This window comes from Peromyscus maniculatus, chromosome 3 (assembly GCF_049852395.1).
Source record: "Peromyscus maniculatus bairdii isolate BWxNUB_F1_BW_parent chromosome 3, HU_Pman_BW_mat_3.1, whole genome shotgun sequence".
Lineage (NCBI taxonomy): Eukaryota > Metazoa > Chordata > Mammalia > Rodentia > Cricetidae > Peromyscus > Peromyscus maniculatus.
Genome location: NC_134854.1, coordinates 75,148,676 through 75,167,551, shown reverse-complemented (window position 1 = coordinate 75,167,551; position 18,876 = coordinate 75,148,676). Strand labels below are relative to the sequence as shown.

The following is an 18,876-nucleotide window of genomic DNA, read 5'->3' as shown; positions in this document are numbered from 1 at the left end:
GGGAAGCCCGGTTTAGGAAAAGACTTCCTTTGGGATGGTTAAAGATTAACCAAAGTCTCTCAAGTTGCTAGAGAGAGTCTAGCCAGGAGAACTGCTTGCAGGCGGGCGGCGGGCGGGCGCGGGTTTGATTTCTGAGCCCTATAAAAGCCCATCCTCCGATGGCTGTGACAATGTGGTCGTAAACCCGTCCGGGGCCGGCCAATTTGCATATTTGGAATGCGCCGCTATAAACCCGGCTGGGGTTTTGCAGCAATTTCTTAGATGTAAAAATGAGATCTCAATAGCAGCGGGTTGGGCACATTCTCTTGCTCTTTCTCTGCCGGGAGCCAGCTTCCTTTTCTGGGCGTCAGGCTGGATCTCCAGCCTCGCCTAGGCCCGCAGCCGCCACGAGATGGCGCACTTCCGATCAATGTCAAAGCCGCCAGGGAGCCGGGAACCCCAGCGAGATTCTTGGCCTTTGTTCGCTTCTGATACTAAGAGCAGCACGGTACGTTATTTCACTTGTCCGGCTCCCCTTCGTATTCAAAAAAAAGGGGAGCCTCGCGCTCAAGAAGTGATTGGGGTTGTAATTTAAAGCACAGCGCCTTCGCTAGGCCTCTCCGCATCGCGGCGGCGTGGAGAGGCTGCTGCCCTTTGGCAGTGATTTCAGAAATGACTCAAGGTAAGCGGCCACAAGTTTATCAATTTCACTGTAGCAGAGGTGGGAGTGGGGACGTAGCTGATGCCTAAGCGAAGCTCCAGGCCAGGATTGAGTTTGTGGGGTGATGAACGTTTGCCACCCCCCACTCCCCCCACCCCCCACCCCCCGCGCGCACTCCCCATAGCTCTCTATAGTTGGAAGCAGTGGGAGGCCTGAGTGGAAAAGTTGTCCGTTTTAGCTCTGTGCGCCAGCATTTCACCCAAGCTTCTCGCCCCAGGCGATCTCTCGATTTTTGCTGAAATATTCAGCTCTGAACGCGTTAGATATGGTCGGAACCCAGGCGAAAGAGAATCAGCTGTGCTGGGATTGGGGCTGTTCAGAGAGAAAAAAGAGATTGTAGACTAAGGAAAACAAAGTTTCTCCTTGGAAACAATGGAGTGGTCAGCATCTGTGGCGGTTGGAGCGGGTTTATTCCCTGGGGCAGCCCGCCAGAGGTTACCGGTTTTCTTGTAGGTGCTGACTAGAAGTCTGCTCAGCAGGCTAGAAATAAGCTTTGTTCCAAAAAAGGCCATTCAAAGAATGGGTTTTTTGGTTTTGTCTTTTTGAGGATGCTGGAGACAGCCCCGTACTGTGTACTGCGTATTTGGAATGTGGCATCATAATACTGGTTGGCGTTTTCCAACAAAATCTTCTAGCTGTTAAAACGAGGGGGGAGTGTTATTGCATATTTTGCAAATTATACAAAAACACATTGGTAAATATCGTTATATTTGTTTAAACGGCACGGAGGATCAAGTCTGACCCACGAGGCATTTGTTCAAGACTTTCATAAAACAAGTGGTTTTGGTTTTTAAATAACCAAAGTCCTTGCATTTTGAAGGCCAGATTTAAATCTCCTGTTTCTCCCATATTTACATTTTTATTTTAATATATTTTCATTTGTTTCTCGAAATAGTTTCTTTCCACAAATATACCACACCATGGATTAGTAAAAAGAATTTCATAACAAATAGGTGCTGACTCTGTTCACATGTGTGTGAGCAAAAATCATGCTTATGAATGGCTAGTTTTGTAAAGCATGGGCTCCTAAGTCGTGCCAGAAAAAAAGTCAGCCTGAGCAGAAATGAGGGCCCACCCTGTGATCTGCTGTTGCTGGGAACTCTTCTTACACTCCTGAGCTGCCTCCAGTTTTTCAGGCCAGAGCCATTTCCTTACCTACAAAACCAAGAGCACACTGGTCCTTCAGGACCGCTGACAACAGGCCCCAATACTTCCCCCACTAACCTGCAAGGCCAACTCGATGGTTGCATTTACAGAAAAGAAAAATAGAAAAATATTTTAATCTGAGAATAGACTGAACGTTGTAGACAAGAAAAAAAAACCCACACATTAAACATCCCTGGAAATGTCAATATTCTTAAAGAACAGGAGAGGAATATTGCTTATGAAAAAAATCTAGTTATTCATAAATGTATAACTGGGAGAATTTCTGAAATTTTGTTAATGCTGGATGTGCTGACGCCGTATTAATTTTCCACTCTGAAGCTTCAACCCAGTTCTACAGCCCTCTGCAAAATTTGGAACACCCAAAAAACGTTGAGAATGGTCTCCATACACAAACTGATTTGTATTTCATTCTCAGGACCTAGGTTTTGGGGGGGTTAGTTTGTTGTTGTTTGTTTTGTGTTGTCCTAGTGAAAAACTCAGCTTATTTTCATAATAAGAATGTATTTGGGGGGCCTCACAAGGACCTGCTCAGGGAGAGGCATCTGCCATCAAGTAAAATGCAGAGGAATCCTCCAACTTTCTTGATTCATGTGCCTGGTATTTCCTGTGGCTCCATGGAGCGAATGGGTGTTATCACCAGGTAGAATCCAGCAATATTTACTCCCGAACAAACACAGACTCTAGCCGTGGCGGCAGCAGGGTGATTGCTACACATGCTTGGTTAAGGCCAGCAGGCACCACGGGGTTTAGGTCAAAGACATCTAGAGAAGGAAAAGGGAAATCAGCAGTTGAGAGGAAAGGCTAAGGAGAAAAGAAAGAAAGAAAGAAAGAAAGAAAGAAAGAAAGGAAGGAAGGAAGGAAGGAAGGAAGGAAGGAAGGAAGGAAGAAAGAAAGAAAGAAAGAAAGAAAGAAAGAAAGAAAGAAAGAAAGAAAGAAAGAAAGGAAAGGGGGATTACTATACTTAATCTCCTGGGGATGGTGAATCTCCGGAAAGCCAAGGAGCTCAATAAACAGAATATTTTTATTGAGGAGGCTAACACCTCATTGTTGTGGTCTAGGGAGACACTGGAGCCTTCAGGGTGGCTGAGGGATGCCTGGGACTGCAAACCACATTTACCTTGAGTTTCTGAGTCATTGTATTTACTTTGAGATCGCCACATCAGTGGGCCAGACACCCCACAGTATCCCACGGTAGGTAGGCTCTCCTGTTGTCCCCTTGCTCAGCAAGTCTCAGTGGGTGTAGACCAGAGCTCCCAGGCAGCATGGGATCTCCATGAAGGCTTACACGCTTAAACAAGGAAAGAAAAGAAAGAGCTCAAATTAAACACCCCCGTTTGGTTTCCTGCAAGCCGGGGAAGTTACTGTTGAGAACAACATATCTGCTCTCCACAAAAGCTGATGAAGATCCAGGCCAATGCCATGGTCTGTGAGGTTGGTAGCAGGCAATCTAAATTCCCCCAACCTTTAGCAGACGGGCGGCCTTTATATGCAGTGCCGGAGCTGACTTTTTAACCTTGGTCAGCATTTGCTGCCTTCTGGATCCCATCCAGCCTAGAAGCCCATTTGGCTATCCTACAAGGCCTTGGCTAGGACCAGCCTGAGCGGCTTGTAGCTGGGCACCTGGCTTATTTTACCAGGCAAATAGGCAGGGGCTGCTGCGTCCCAGGAGAGTCCTGGATGCTTTAGAGAAATTGAAGAGAAGGCTTTTTTTTTTGGGGGGGGGGGAACGCGGGGTGAGGTTCTACAAACTCCTTGAAAATGATGGGTCAAATCATGGGAATGCAGATTTGGAGTTTTCATATGATAAAAGTCAGAACTACCCTTGGATTACTCAGAGGGCTCCTTGAAACCCTGGAAGGTTAAGGAGGATGCTGTGTCTGTATCACCGTCTTCCTCTTTCTTCTTGTAGCCTCTGCTGTCTCAAGCACTCTCCAGTGGCCACTCTCCAAAAACCACAGTCAGGGAAGCTCCTTCTTGCATGTGATCCAGACAGGGGCAGCTGAGGGCTCTCACCCTGGCCCCCAAGCCTGCTGGTCTGCTGCTGCTCCTTTTCCTCAAGGAACAGTCAGCGCTCTGGGAACCCACTTCCCCACAGAACAGCTCTCCAGAGAGGCATCTGAACAGCTGGAGAGCAAAGGGCATTTTTTCCGCCCCAGGTAGCCCCAGTTTCAGGGCATTTCCAGGTGATACGTTGAACACAAGAGTTCCACCAAGCCTGTGAACAGAGTAGGGACCCAGCATATCCTGGAAGCTTAAGGTAGAACCGACCATAGGCTTCAATGCTCTGAAGGTTTGCAGCGTTCTAGCTGTCTGGCTCTTTAGGCCCACCCAAGTTTAAATTTGCCTCGGCCTTGGGTGCAGAAGCAAAACAGATAGTTAACGATGTCTCACACAGACCCAGCTTTTATTTTCCGGAGTGGCTGCTGCAGATTGAAGCTTCCGGCAGCAGAGAGCTGATGCTCATCTGTGTTCCTATTTCCCCTCCTTTCTCTCATCCCCTTGTCTCCTTCTTCATCTCCCTCCGCCCGATTTCTTTCTCCACTCCTTTCTTTTGCATTCAGTTGCTTAGATACCCAGCCCTACCAGAGAGTCACCTTGGAGAGACAGAGGTAGAGGTGACAGGGATGCCTCCCTCGTGTTAGCAGAAGCACGGATTCCTGGGCGCGGCTGGCCAAGCAGCTGCAAACAACCTCGGTTGCCTGAATCGCAGAATCCAGAGGCTGGCCTCTTCCTAGCTCCGTCTCCTACGTGTTTTCTGCATTCAGGGTCCTCTCAGGGTTGTCTTTGTCCAGTGGCTGGAGTCATTCTGGGAGGAACCAGAACATGACCATTTCAGCCTTTCTCTACTGTTTGCAGAGGCCTGAAAACAATGTAGTTGCTGGGATCTGGGCAGTCAGCAAGGCTCCAGTTCCAACTGGAGCTGGCAGGCCCAGGGCATCCTGGAGACCTTGTAACCTTGTGGGTTACAGGTCAGGGGCAGAGCATCAACCGCACAAGCTCCACTGGATCCTGCCGGAAAAGGTCACATTTCCTGAGCTTGATAGGAGGCACACACTTGGGGGTTACATGTGTCCCAGGCTGACCACTTGTAATTGCTTAAGAAAGCACCCCTGAGTGGAACCCAGTGTCTGCTAAGCAAAGCTCCTGGTCTCTGGAGTCTCTTATAACAGGGCCCGAACCCAGCTTAGCCTTCCAGGGAATGGATTGCCTCATCACCACCTTGTTAAAATGTGCACACTATACTCAAAATGGCTGGAACAAGAACTGCCCTAGTCATGTCTTGGGGGCGGGGTCCTGTTTGGGGTGGTGGAGGACAGCAAGACATGGGTGTAGTGACAGGTTTTTGTCATAACCTCAGGGAGCATAGCAATGCTAAGGATTACTAATGCTAGGACAGAAAGCAGCGTGGTAGAGGTATGTGCTGGACACATCCTTCCAAGGTTTCCCCTCCAGTCCCGTCCCCCCGCCCCCAGTGCAGAAAGACCAGAAACCCAAGGCCAACATTCTAATCCCCCAAAGGAAGTGAATTTGGGACCCCTCGGGATGGCGGGGAGTATGCATTTGACTCTGAACCGAGGGGTGGTGGCAAGTCTTTGGCTGGGGTTGCCAGACCGTTGATTTTCACCTCACTGAGCCAGCTAGGCAAGGCCGGATGACAGAAGTAGAGGACATGAACCGACTGAGCACGGGGAAGGAGAAAAACCCTGACTGGCCAAAGGATGGAGAAGGGAAGTCAGTCGTGGGCACGGGCTCGGGCGGCGGCGATCAGCCAGTGCCTTTTCGATATTATTCTTTGTGCGATGTGGTCTAGCCAGCTTCCAGTTCACTGTGGCTTCTGGACACTCCGAGGGTCTTGACAGCCTTAGGACCACACCAGCCACTTTGGGGGGAGCCAAATTTAAGAACTAGAACCAGCTCCAGGTCCAGAAATGAATAAGACGGAGGGACTGCGATCGGGCCTGCTTAAATGATCAAGGGGCGACAAGGACTTATGGCCACTCCACAGCAGACATGGGAGCGCCCAAAGATGGCTGGGGTGCACATCATAAACACCCCACTTGTTAACAGCGCAGGGCCCAAGGGCGCTTCCAAATATATTCTTTGCTGGGGGGGGGGCGAGTTGCAGGCTCAAGAGCCAGGTCCCCAGACCGCCACTTTGAGGCAGCCCCCACAGTTCTGGCCTTCGGGCCATAGGTGTCAGGCGTGCGTGCGTCTTCTGGCCCATCAATACAGATTACATATTTATATCAATCGCGGGCTCCGAGGGCGCCCTCGGAGAGCGGCCCCGCGCCTACGAAACCAAACTGGGAGTGGTCGCGTGGAAACTCTGGCTCGGGATTGGCTGTGGGCGCCCGCCGCGGTGCGGGGGGATTGCTAATCGTATTCAGCATGTTTTGCACAAGAAATGTCAGCCAGAAAGGGCTATCTGCTCCCTTCGCCAAATTATCCCACAACAATGTCATGCTCGGAGAGCCCTGCCGCGAACTCTTTTTTGGTCGACTCGCTCATCAACTCAGCCAGAGGCGAGGCGGGTGGCGGTGGCGGTAGCGCGGGGGGCGGCGGAGGCGGCTACTACGCCCACAGCGGGGTCTACCTGCCGCCCGCCAGCGACCTGCCCTACGGGCTGCAAAGCTGCGGGCTTTTCCCCGCGCTGGGCAGCAAGCGCAATGAAGCGCCATCGCCCGGAGGCGGTGGCGGGGGTGGCAACGGGGGCCTGGGTCCCGGGACGCATGGCTACGCGCCCGCGCCCCTAGACCTGTGGCTGGACGCGCCCCGCTCCTGCCGGATGGAGCCACCCGACGGGCCGCCGCCACCGCAGCCACCACCCCAGCAGCAGCAGCCGCCGCCCCCGCCGCAGCCGCCCCAGCCCCCGCCACAGGCCACATCGTGTTCTTTTGCGCAGAACATCAAAGAAGAGAGCTCCTACTGCCTCTACGATTCTGCGGACAAATGCCCCAAAGGCTCGGCCGCCGCCGACCTGGCCCCTTTCCCGCGGGGCCCGCCGCCCGACGGCTGCACCCTGGGCGCCTCCAGCGGAGTGCCAGTGCCGGGCTACTTCCGCCTGTCCCAGGCCTACGGCACGGCCAAGGGCTTCGGCGGCGGCGGCGGCGGCGGCGGCGGCGGTGGCACACAGCAGCTCGCCAGTCCTTTCCCTGCGCAGCCCCCGGGGCGCGGCTTCGACCCGCCGCCCGCACTGGCCTCGAGCTCAGCCGAGGCAGCGGGGAAGGAGCGAACCCTCGACTCCACGCCGCCGCCCACGCTGGTTTGCGCCGGTGGCGGCGGTGGCGGCGGCGGCGGCGGCTCGCAGGGCGACGAGGAGGCGCACGCGTCATCCTCGGCGGCCGAGGAGCTGTCCCCGGCCCCTTCCGAAAACAGTAAAGCCTCGCCGGAGAAGGACTCCCTGGGTAAGCAGAGTGCCACCACCGAGGGCTCCGGTCAGGCGGGCAGACAAACAGACAGACCCACAAGGAAGGAGCCGAGGACCAGGAGCCCGCGCGGCAGCCGCAGGCCTTGGCCCAAAGCTGAAGGCAGGCTGACCTTCTGAACTTGTTTTTAATATTTGGGCGTGGGGACGCTGTAAAAACCCATGTCCGGCTTAGTGCCCCACATCAAGAGGTCCATAGTGCTGGCCCCAGCTCACCCAGACTTGGGGGATGATGAGGACCCCAGTGAGCAGCCCTCCTCCCGTGCATGCACTTTCTTGTGGCCCTGAGTACCCCCCAAGCCCTGGTCCCCAGCCCAGCCTGCTCAGCGCGGCCCACGCGGGGGGGAGGGGCAGGGAGGGAAAGTGGCTCGCCTGCAGATAGCACGGATGTTTGTAAGGCATCCAAAATAAGCAGCCGCCAGCGCCAATAAATAAGCCCATTAACCGGCGAAGTTCGAGTTTACGATCCCCCGTGCCTTTTTTCAAAGTTCCTGGAGGGGCGGGAATCCTGGTTGCAAGAAGAAGAAAAGGCAAATCCCGCCCGGACGCCTGGGCCCTGAACTGAAACCTAGAAGTGGCCATTTCCCTTCTCTTGGAATTCGGTGTCGCCCAGCTGCACACCCCAGTTTCTTGGAGAGACGGGCGGAACAGCCCTTGACCCCAGGATCGGTTTTTCCGGACTTCCCAATTGGCCCAACTATGTCCTTCTCTTCTGGCTTAGGGCAGACTATGGGGCCAGCAAAGAGGCCGGCTTCTGGTCCAAATAAGCATCCCTTACCCCCAGCCTGGGGGCCCGCAGGAAATGGTTCCCTGCCCCTGGGTGAGAGGCAGAGAAAGGCGTTAAGTTCAAGATGTACGGCCTTGCCTACTCCGGCCTTTCATTCTCTGAGCGCCCCGCGGCGTGGTGTTAAAACAGGTGCCTGGAAAAAAAAGTAGAGGGAAATGTAAATCGGGAGGACCCGGTGTGGATTTGAGGCCCACTCGATTTTGTCATGCCTTTTGGAGGGATTTCTTGTTCTCCGAAAGTCAAAGGAGGCCATAACCCTCTCTCTATGACTTCGGGCAAGCCTCGAATGGGAAAGACCCGGAATTCACCCCCCCCCTTCGCACAGCCCGAGTGGCCTCGACTTAACCTTCCCTTCTGTATTCTCTTAAACTCCAGGCATTTCCAAAGGCGAAAACGCAGCCAACTGGCTCACGGCAAAGAGCGGCCGGAAGAAACGCTGCCCCTACACGAAGCACCAGACGCTGGAACTGGAGAAGGAGTTTCTGTTCAACATGTACCTTACTCGAGAGCGGCGCCTAGAGATCAGCCGCAGCGTCCACCTCACGGACAGACAAGTGAAAATCTGGTTTCAGAACCGCAGGATGAAACTGAAGAAAATGAACCGAGAAAACCGAATCCGGGAGCTCACAGCCAACTTTAATTTTTCCTGATGAAACTTCCAGGCAATGCCGCGTTTCCGCTTCCAGAGCGCCCCGTACCCCTCCTGCCTCCAGCCTCTGGCCCAGAACTCGCACCTGTACCGGAGCCCTAGTCCTCCTTTCCACTCTCCGCCATCTCCCAGGCCGTTTCGTCTGTGCAGGGCTGGTTTGTTCTGACTTTTTGTTTCTTTGTCTGTTTTGCTTGGTGTTGGTTTACTTGTCTTCTGGGGGAAAAAGCCATATCGCTAAAATTCTATAGAGATTGAGATTGTCCTCACTGTCAAGTCCGGACGGGGCTGGGTTCGCTGCCTCGGGGGGGGGGGGGTCCCTACTGCTAGAAACAGCCCCAGTACTCCGACATAGATCTGGTTTCCTGCCCAGCCCTGGGTAAACTTAGCCGGAAGCCCCAGGTCCCATTGTCGGCCCTGAGGTGTCTGGCCTGAGGTCAATGGTGCAGGGAGCCGCCACCGGGTTCGCCAGCCTGGAGTGCTGCTGGGCTGTGTTTAATCAGGGAGTACAGGCCTGATTTCTCTTTTCTTCTTTCTTTTCTTCCTTGGCCAAGAGCAGAGAATCGAAACGTGGACATGCAGGTTAGTTAGCTAAAGGGCTTGACCTGGCTGACTGAAAAAAAAAATGAGAAAGAAATAATCAGAAAGATTAATTTTTCCTTCCTCTGTAAGATCTCCCAGCTTTAAATGAAAATAAAAATGGCCAGGAGAAGGAACCTTCTCTTCCGGTTTGCTAAGGTCTTGCCTGCCTGACTAAAATCCTTCATTTACCTTTGAATTTCCATATCCTGGCTGTTGATAAATAATGTAGGTTTGTTTATACATGTGGAATTAGTGGATTTTTGCCATTAAAATTGTTACCAATTGGTAACACGCGAAAAGCACACCATGATTCTCCCTATCTTATGGAGTTGGTCTTTTTTGTTTGTTTTTGTTTGTTTGTTTTGCTTTAATTCCCCCCCCCTTTTTTTTTTGTTTTGTAGGCTTTCTGAAATTCATGGAAGCCTAGGCGGGCTGGGGCAAGCAGATGAGAGAAGGGAGACATTGTTTGGATTTCCTTTATACTGTGAAGTTACAATGCATAAAAGGGTCAAACCTGTAGGTGCAGAAAAAGAAAAGACTATAAGTACAAATCTGTATAAATGTCTATTATTATGAAAAATTGCCAATCTTGTTTAAGCAAATGCATTCTATCGTTATTATAAATGTTAGTTCTAGCTTTATTTACATCAAATCTTAAATCAGAATAAATTAATATTGTATTGCTGCTGTGCGTGGAAAAAAGATGATGTTTATGTTCTTATAGAATAAAAGCTGTGGAATGAAGCTTTTTAATTTTACCTCTTTTTTGACTTCTTATCTTCACCTTCCACTTTATCCTGTCCACCACTTTTACAACAGGAGGGCTAGCCCGAGCCCCCTGCAATTACTTTAGGCATCTATTTAAATATTACCTAGACGGTCGTAATTTGTCTGGGCCCTATAGCCCTGGTGCCTTAAGGTTTGTCGGCTTTTGTTCAGTTTTATGACTTGCTAGTATATCTGGATTGTGGCTGTCTTGGACCAGTGGTTTCAGTTGCGAGCAGAGCTGCATAGACAGAGGAAGCTAAACAGGGATTTCTTTCGGGAACCCCAGAGAGACTCGCAGAGGCCAGTTATTTTGCGGGTGTCCAGGTCCCGGAAGACCCCACGCTCTAAATCCGCGGAGGAGGGCCCACTCACAGAGCACCCCTAGTGCCTGCGGCGGCAGCGGTTAAGTGGACCGGGGCCCGAGCTGTCCAGGGTCACCCCCTCCCCCTGCCGGGCCTCCCCCTGCCGGGCCTCCCCCACCTGGCGGCCCTCCGCTAGGCCACGCGTTTCCTGCTCGCCGGAGGTGGGGGGGGGAGCGACACTTGGGGGGGGGGAGGGTCTCGGGAGCGCGCGCCTCAGCGGGCGGGCGGCTAGGAGGGAGGCGAGTGGGGAGAGCGAGCGGCTGCGGGGAGCAAGTCGAAGAGGCCGCGGCCAGACACAGGACTGGGCTCGGTGCTGTCCCCTGCGCTTTCCGGTCGTTCAAGGCGGCGGCTGCTGCACTGCTCGGCTTCGCGAAGCTGCAGGACCTGGGGAACCATCGGCACGCCGCTCGGGCTTCCCTCTCTTCGCGCCCCCCTCCTCCTGTCCTTCTTCCTCCCCCTTTCTCGTTCCCCCTCCTCCCTTTCTCCCATTCTCCTAGGCGTACCTTCCCGGGGACCAGTGGCTTCTTCTTCCACGACCACGGGGTTAGGGCAGTGGCTGGCGCAGGTTGCGGAGGGCTGGTCTGGGCACGATCGCAGAGCAGGGCTCTTTCCTTGGCGGCGACGGTGGCGGCAGCGGAAGGCGGCTGCGGGCGAGGCCGCCCGGCGCCGGCAGCAACAGAACTGGTCGGTGATTTAGGTAGTTTCCTGTTGTTGGGATCCACCTTTCTCTCGACAGCACGACACTGCCTTCATTACTTCAGTTGAAAGCGTCTCCAGGTACCAGCCGGGGTGGCCAGGCGGGCCATCGAGGCCCTAATCGTGCCAGGCCTGCGGTGGCATCCTCGGATCCCCAGGGCTGGAGGAGCTTCGGGTCCTCAGCGCTGTGCCTTCCAGCCCGCCTCACGCTTTCCGCCCCGCACCTGGCCCGGGGCAGGTATGGTCAGGTTAGCTGCTGATTCTGGGACGCCGGGGGCGTGGTAAGAATTCTGGGCCCCGGGCCATTCAAGGTCAGGGGCGCTCGCTTGCAGCCTGAGCGTTTCCTACTGTAGACTTGTGCCTGTCTGGGGCTCTGCTGTTCTCCTGCAAGGCTGGGCTGGAACTCAGACGCACCACTGTAATCCGGCCTTGAGCTGGGGGGAAATTCTTTCGCCAGCAGAGCCCCAGGCTGAGATAGGCGAGTCGGGATCGTCCTTTTGGGGGGTGGTATCCTGGCCTCGTTGCTTACCCTTTCTGCAAGCGCGCCCTCGGCTCCTCTGAGTCGCCGCTGTGTATTTTACTTATTTTCCATCCTCTTTCCTTCTTTCTTTTTTATCCCTTCCCTTTGCATTTTCGTTGCTCTTTCCCTTTTTTCTTTTTCTTTTTTTCTTGCATCTTCCATCTTTCTGTCCAATTCTATATCTGTTTCCTTTCCAAATCGTCCTTCCGGAGGGGAAAGGGCTGGCTTAGAGAAAGCTTAGAGCTTTCATTTTTATTTATTTATTTATTTATTTATTTATTTATTTATTTTATTTTTTCCCGGTGCACAGGATTGAGTGTGCGGAGGAAGGGGTGCGTAAGGGAGGCTGTTCAGGACCGTGGTTTTTGGCCTGGTGGGCCTCTGCGCAGACAAGGCCTCGGTTATGATCACGACCGGATGGCGGCGGCCTTGCGTTAGCGGCTGCCTGAGAGATCCGCTGAGGGGGCACCCGCGGCGTCTTTGTGTGCCCACACCGAGGGCAGGGAAGCCTTCACCAGCTCCCCCCGGTTCGGAAGCTGGAATCGGAGCTGAAGCCCAGCCTAGGTTCTGTGGAACCTGGCTACCGAGAGAGCTCCAGCAGGACGTTTCGGGCCGGCTCTGCCAGCTTTACGGGTCCTAACTCGGGCTTTGACCGTGATGAAGGCGGCTCGCTGGGGCCAAGGCTTGACTGCGGGCTGGCTTGCCAGCCGGAGCGGATCCAGAAAATGTTAGCCTCGCCCCCTCCCCCTTGTGCAGCTGGGTGTTTGAGAAGGGGGCTTTCCTAGCTCCAATATATTTTAAATGAGTGAAAAACAATGCCAAATTCAAGAACTAAGAGGGCACAAACGAGTACTGGTTCTAAATTGTAGTCTATGAAAGCCACCCCAACCACTTTCAATACGGAAAACTGAGAGCAAACCATCCCTGCTGCGACTCACGCCTCGAGACCACAGAACTCTGTTTCCGTTCCCAGCTCAGGCTAGGAATTGTTTTTATTGCTCAGCCCAACAACCTGTTATCTGAAAGGCCAGGACACCCGGTTCCCTTCAACTCTCCTCTGCCATTTTCTGGATCAGGGTATTTATTGGATTTACTTCAGAGGCCACGGTTTTAGGAAGATTCTCAATTGAAAATGCGGTGGTTTGTAATTTCACCCACATATTGTTTCTAAATGTGCATACAACCCCTTTCACGTCCAAAAGAAAGCAGGAGTAAAAAGCTGAATACTCTAGCATCCAATCTCTGGGCTCACAAGAACAATGTCTGCTTTGGGGGATTTTTTCCCTTTCTGCCCACCAGTGAACAGCTGCTTGATACCCAATGCCTGCTGCTTATTTTGTAATTCTCCTATTTGGAGACAAATGTTTTTAAAATATTTTTAATAAATAATAATAATAGTAATAATAATAATAATAATCTATTTCTTCTCTGGGTTTAAAAAAAAAGTGAAAAAGGCAGCCAGCCAGACATGTTCTGTCACTCACAGACAATTACAATTAAGAGCAGAGTTATACTCCAGGGTTATTGCTTAAATGAGAATCTGAACCTCAGAGGACTGCCGGATATTTAGAACACCTTGGCCTGTGCTGGGGGCGGGGGGTGGGAATGACTTGGAGGAATTTGTAGGGAAAGGAAAATATTGGGGGGAGGGGACTGGGGCGGCTGGGACAAGCCACATCCAGTTCCTGGCGTTGGCCACTTTCTTCTTCCTGCTGACGGCAAAGAAGGGACTGGCATTCCCAGACCTTCACAGCCTTCCTCCTTGGTAGAGCCTAGCATTTTGGGGATTCCTGTCTCCTGGGATAGGAATGTGTTAGTGTTGGAAGGTGTTTTCTTGAACTCCTTGTAAGAAAAGAAATCAAAAAGCAAGATGGAAGTGTCTCAGCCCAGCAGTTTTGCTGATAGTGAAGTAATCAGAAACATACTCTTGGAAGGCGCAGACTTCACACGTGAATTTAATTACACAGGTCCTAGGAGTTGTTGCTTTGTGCTCTGAATTGGGATGGGGTCACCCCCCCACCCCCACCCCAACAACAGTGGCTGTGGCCTTTTCACTTTCTCTCATCCCCAAAGATTCTAAGGGGTGAGAAATAACGTCCTCCATTTGGCCAATGGATGAGATAAAAGTCAATGTCCAGTGCTCCTCCCGTGGTAATCTGTAGCACTGGACTTGAGCGGTAGTAGCCTTGTTTTGGGGATCTCTGTTGCTCTGTCTCACAGATAACCAAGATGGGGTGCTGGAGATAGGAAATGAGAGGGAGGGAAGGGAAGAGAAGGGAAGAGAGAGGAAGGGAAAGGAATGGAAGGGAGGCAAGTGGGATGAAGGAGGAAAGGGAGGAAAGAAAGGAGGAGGGAAGGATCCCAGACGTGCTCATTCTGGGTCCTGGAAGGGCCACTACAGGCCTTAGCTCTCCTCTTTTAGGCTAGGTTGCCCTTCAGCAAGACAAACTCTCCTGGTACTGATGTTTTTTCCCCAACTCGGGTCTGGGGAGAGGCTTACAGATGATAGAGCCGAGAACCGGGCCCGGCCGCTGGCTGAGAAATCAAATTCGCTGAACCGCTCCAAGTCGTGGGCCAGGGCCGAGGCACCGAGGCCGTACTTGTGATAGAGTCAGGTCCTCAAACCCTTGAGAGAGGCTGGCAGTCCCTCTGTGGGGCCTTCCCTCGTGGAGCAAGGGCGATTTGGGTGCTGTGCGAGCGCCTGGTTGGCTTTACAGTCTAGCAAGGCTGGGTAGCTCACTCTGGGAGGTTGTACCATCCATGGGATGGTGCGTCGTGGCAGGGGAGGTGGCCATTCTGTTTGAGGTGGAGAGAGCCTTGTATTTGACTTTTTGAGGCAGGCCTGGGGGACCGAAAGGATTATTTACAGGGTGCTCACCAACCAAACACAACAGTCTAATTTAACCTTTCCAAGTCCTCGTAAATTTTTACAGGGAGCCGCAGCGAGGCAAAAGAATCTGTTGGTTGTTCCCGACTTCCCACCAGCCTGTGTGGCTTCCGAAACAATAACTCCTTATGAAATATCATAAATATAGATTTAAATACAGTAGAGTGAGAATGCGATTTGGCTGCCTTTTTATGGCTTCAATTATTGTCTAATTTTATGTGAGGGGCTCTGCTGGCCGCACTCGCACGCGGGACCCGCGCCTTCCTGATGGCGTGATTAATTGTGATATAAAATAGTCCGCTTAAGAAGTGTGTGTGTCTGGTGTGTGTGTGTGTGTGTGTGTGTGTGTGTGTGTGAGTGTGTGTGTGTGTGTGTAGGGGGGGTGGCCAGGGAGAGTACAGAGGCAAGGCCAGATTTGATCTTTTAATCTTCGTTGGCCACAATTAAAACAAACCAGATCGTGGAGCGGCGCGATCCCTTTGCATAAAAACATATGGCTTTTGCTATAAAAATTATGACTGCAAAACACCGGGCCATTAATAGCGTGCGGAGTGATTTACGCGTTATTGTTCTGCCGGGCGGACACGTGACGCGCGTGGCCAATGGGGGCGCGGGCGCCGGCAACTTATTAGGTGACTGTACTTCACCACCACCCCCCCTGGTGCCACCAAGTTGTTACATGAAATCTGCAGTTTCATAATTTCGGCGGGTCGGGTTGGGCCGGCCAGGCGCGGGCTACTGCGATGGCCACCACCGGGGCCCTGGGCAACTACTATGTGGACTCCTTCCTGCTGGGCGCCGACGCTGCCGACGAGCTGGGCGCCGGACGCTACGCGCCGGGGGCCCTGGGCCAACCCCCGAGGCAGGCGGCAGCGCTGGCCGAGCACCCCGACTTCAGCCCCTGCAGCTTCCAGTCCAAGGCGGCGGTGTTCGGCGCCTCGTGGAACCCGGTGCACGCGGCGGGCGCCAATGCGGTGCCCGCCGCGGTCTATCACCACCACCACCACCCCTACGTGCACCCCCAGGCGCCCGTGGCCGCGGCGGCGCCGGACGGCAGGTACATGCGCTCCTGGCTGGAGCCCACGCCCGGTGCGCTCTCCTTCGCGGGCTTGCCCTCCAGCCGGCCTTACGGCATTAAACCTGAACCGCTGTCGGCCAGAAGGGGTGACTGTCCCACGCTTGACGCTCACACTTTGTCCCTGACTGACTATGCTTGTGGTTCTCCTCCAGTTGATAGAGAAAAACCACCCAGCGAAGGCGCCTTCTCCGAAAACAATACCGAGAATGAGAGCGGTGGAGACAAGCCCCCCATCGATCCCAGTAAGTGTCTCCTCCCTGCCAGCCGGGCCGCTGCCTCCACGCCGGCCACCAGGATCTACCAGGCGCCTCAGCTTTCTCTCGAGCCTGCCCTTCGTCCTCCACGGGAGCCTCTGGATCTGGGGTCGAGAACCAGAAGCTGTGTGCTTGGAACACCCTCAGAGTAGGGGCCCCAAGTCCAGAGAACTGTGTGGAGCAGGCCGGCGGGCCGGCTGGGGGAAGGGGAGGAGGAGGATGCTGCTGCCGCAAGAGGGGGCGGGGCGGGCGCAGCGAATAGAGCCCGAGACCCGCCGCCGCCCCTCTCCTAAACTGCCCAGGCCCAGGACAGACAGACTTTGGGCGGTTCTTCGAAAGCAAGCAGCGCAGAGAAGTCTTTTGTGCGGCTAGATTGTTCACGACCAGCGGCAGCCACGTCAGCCGGGCAACCTGACCCCGGACGCTCGGGGAGACCTCCGGTTCCCTCCACTTCTTGCTTTCGGCCGGCCGGTGGCTGCGTAAATCCTGCCCAAGAGGAGGCTGCGGGCTATGGAGTCACGAGGGTCCCTTTGCCAGATTTATTCAAATAAAGTGGAGACGTGATCAAAGGCCTTGGGGCATCCTGCCTCCCCCCCCCCCTCTAGCTCCCACGGCCTTCCCGGAAGGTCAAAGAGAGTGGCAGGGAAGGGGACAGTTTGCAGGGAAACCGGGCAAGGGGAGACCGTGATGAGAGAGAGAGAGAGAGAGAGAGAGAGAGAGAGAGAGAGAGAGAGAGAGAGAGAGAGAGATCTTGTTAATCTTGCTAAATGAACACAGAACAGGCTGCTCTTTGCCTTGCTGGCAAAAAGAATATGGTTTCCAAATTTCACTCTTTCACAATGTGCAGAGCGGGAGGAAGGGGAGCAAGGGAGGAGAGAGAGGAGGGCGGAGATGGAAGGGGTGCTGCTGTTGTCAGTGACCCTCCGTGGGTCTGTCTGCCAGGGCTTCATTGTGTTTTCTCTAACCAATTCAGCGGCGGCGGCGGCGGCGTCCTGCACTCCGGCCGGCCGGAGACCCCCAAGCGGCTCCTTCGCACCCATCCAGGATGCCTCTCCTTCTAAACGCAGTGTCTCTCTCCCCCCGCAGATAACCCGGCCGCCAACTGGCTTCATGCTCGCTCCACACGGAAGAAGCGCTGCCCCTATACAAAGCACCAGACGCTGGAACTGGAGAAAGAGTTTCTGTTCAACATGTACCTCACACGGGACCGCAGGTACGAGGTGGCCCGGCTGCTCAACCTCACCGAGAGGCAGGTCAAGATCTGGTTCCAGAACCGCAGGATGAAAATGAAAAAGATCAACAAGGACCGAGCAAAAGACGAATGAGCCGTTCAGGGCTCCTTTAGAAAAAAGGGCAAGCTAGAAAGAAAAAAAAAAGAAAGACTGTCTGTCCCCTTCTCTCTCCTCTCCCCCGACCCCAGCCTCCACCACCCGCCCAAAGCGGCTCTAAACCCCAGGCCTCATCTCCCCCTGGCAGTCCCTGCTCAGGCTGGCTCCTAGGCCTGCGGCTTTTGCGGCTTTATCGGAGGAGGTATTGTGCGCTTTCCATTTTCTGTAACACACACACACACACACAAGGAAGGGCATTAGCGCTGATGGCTGTATGTGCTAGCTTGTATATATATTTAAAAAAAATCTACCTGCTTCTGACTTAAAGCAAAAGGAAAAAAAAAACTACCTTTTTATATAATGCACAACTAACTGTTGACGGGCTGTATAGTTCTTAGCCTCTGTAGTTAATTTAATTTGCTCTTCGTGTGGCAGATCACCCTGCCAAAATACTTGAACACTGTGTTTTATTGTGGTAATTATGTTTTGTGACTCAAACTTCTGTGCTGGGTGAGACACCCATTGTGATTGTGGAAGCTAGAATTCAATTTGAACTCAGGTTGTTTATGGGGGAAGAGATGCATAGAGTATAGCTCTGTAGTGGAATACTGTGTAACTAGACCGTCAACCTACGATTGTAAACTAGCTATCAGGATTTCCCAGTGAAATCAAATTTGGAAAGAAAAAGGGAGGTAGTTCTCCAGGACGCATAGATTCATGATTTCTCTACTTTTGAAATGTGGGCGTCTTCATCTTTACGTGTTCTAGACTCCAGTCTTGTCCAGTGTACATAGAATCTCCATATTAAAGGAATATTCATAATCAGACAAGCTTGAATATTGTTTTTGCACCAGAGGAGCTGTGAGGAAATTCGGAGCTATACATATGTGCAGAGGGTTACTACCTATGGTTTACGCTTAATTTTAATTGGGGGGAAATGGGTGCTTATTGTAATGGAGTTAATTTTATTGATAATAAATTATACACCATGAAACCGCCATGGGCTACTGTAGATTTGTATCCTTTGATGAATTTGGGGTTTCCATCGGACTGAACATACACTGTATATTTTGCAATAGTTACCTCAAGGCCTACTGACCAAATTGTTATGTTGAGATATTTAACTTTTGCCAAATAAAATATATTGATTCTTTCACTTTGTGCGGGTCTGCTCTTTGCACCTTCTTTTTCTAGGTCTATTTTCTGGGTGGGGGGCCGGGCTGAGGTCCAGGAGAAAGAACCCCACTTCTGTCTTCAGCAGGGTGCCCGGAGCCAGCTCTGTGGCAACCCGTCGGGCCGGGCCTAAGCACTCCCAACTCGGCCGGCCGGCTGCCGGGAGACAGGAGCAGGGGCTGAAAGCTGGGGAGGCTCCCCGCTCGCTCGCATAGCCAGTCACTGGGGCCTTGTGTGTTATTTGCCAGACGACAAGGGAAGCATCTGAGGTCCTGGACAGAAGCACTGGGCACCGGTGGCCAACAGCGGTGGAAAGGCCATTCATTCTTTCATTTTGGTGCCTCAAAAAAAATTTTTTTTTCCCAAACCCGGACCCACAAAAGGGGCTGAGGCCCTTGAAAGTAGGGTGGTCGAGTTGAGGGGTGCAGGACCAGAAGCTGAGGGCCTGCGGCCTGCTAAGGACGCTCTGAGGAGACAAACCGGATCCAAATGTGCACAAGGAG

General features: G+C 53.0%; 2 protein-coding genes and 1 long non-coding RNA gene across 7 annotated transcripts; 2 read left to right on the top strand and 1 right to left on the bottom strand.

The window, feature by feature from the left end:
• The first annotated feature begins 20 nt into the window (after positions 1 to 20).
• Hoxa10 (homeobox A10) lies at positions 21 to 10,051 on the top strand. Of its 4 annotated transcripts, none has more exons than XR_001578795.3 (2): positions 21 to 487; positions 8,455 to 8,591. XR_001578795.3 is itself a non-coding variant. In XM_006982210.2 (2 exons), exons 1-2 carry the CDS (start codon positions 652 to 654, stop codon positions 8,727 to 8,729), a joined length of 285 nt encoding a protein of 94 aa, XP_006982272.1. In that variant the 5' UTR covers positions 494 to 651; the 3' UTR covers positions 8,730 to 10,051. The 4 variants fall into 4 exon arrangements, 3 of the variants coding, with proteins under 3 accessions (XP_006982272.1, XP_006982270.1, XP_015856258.1); XM_006982210.2 differs by lacking the exon at positions 21 to 487 and adding an exon at positions 494 to 661 and having other exon boundaries at positions 8,455 to 10,051; XM_006982208.4 differs by lacking the exon at positions 21 to 487 and adding an exon at positions 2,795 to 7,272 and having other exon boundaries at positions 8,455 to 10,051.
• On the bottom strand, positions 8,695 to 11,925 carry LOC121827978 (uncharacterized). The gene is made up of 2 exons (XR_006070338.2): positions 10,941 to 11,925; positions 8,695 to 9,338 (listed from the first exon to the last, which is right to left on the bottom strand). It is a non-coding gene; the product is annotated as an uncharacterized LOC121827978 (long non-coding RNA).
• Positions 11,926 to 13,291: 1,366 nt separating this feature from the next.
• On the top strand, positions 13,292 to 18,353 carry Hoxa9 (homeobox A9). Of its 2 annotated transcripts, XM_076566822.1 has the most exons (3): positions 13,295 to 15,597; positions 15,771 to 15,860; positions 16,959 to 18,353. In XM_076566822.1, the coding sequence occupies exons 1-3, from the start codon at positions 15,315 to 15,317 to the stop codon at positions 17,195 to 17,197; spliced, it is 612 nt and encodes a 203-aa protein (XP_076422937.1). In that variant the 5' UTR covers positions 13,295 to 15,314; the 3' UTR covers positions 17,198 to 18,353. The 2 variants fall into 2 exon arrangements, with proteins under 2 accessions (XP_015856259.1, XP_076422937.1); XM_016000773.3 differs by having other exon boundaries at positions 13,292 to 15,860.
• Positions 18,354 to 18,876: the final 523 nt, after the last annotated feature.

Excerpts from the sequence above, each read along its gene's own strand:
- Hoxa10 (XM_006982208.4), top strand. The coding sequence starts at position 6,273 with ATGTCAGCCAGAAAGGGCTATCTGCTCCCTTCGCCAAATTATCCCACA. Across the intron at positions 7,273-8,454 it reads GCCGGAGAAGGACTCCCTGG|GCATTTCCAAAGGCGAAAAC; the intron begins GTAAGCAGAGTG and ends CTTAAACTCCAG.
- Hoxa9 (XM_016000773.3), top strand. The coding sequence starts at position 15,284 with ATGGCCACCACCGGGGCCCTGGGCAACTACTATGTGGACTCCTTCCTG. Across the intron at positions 15,861-16,958 it reads CAAGCCCCCCATCGATCCCA|ATAACCCGGCCGCCAACTGG; the intron begins GTAAGTGTCTCC and ends CTCCCCCCGCAG.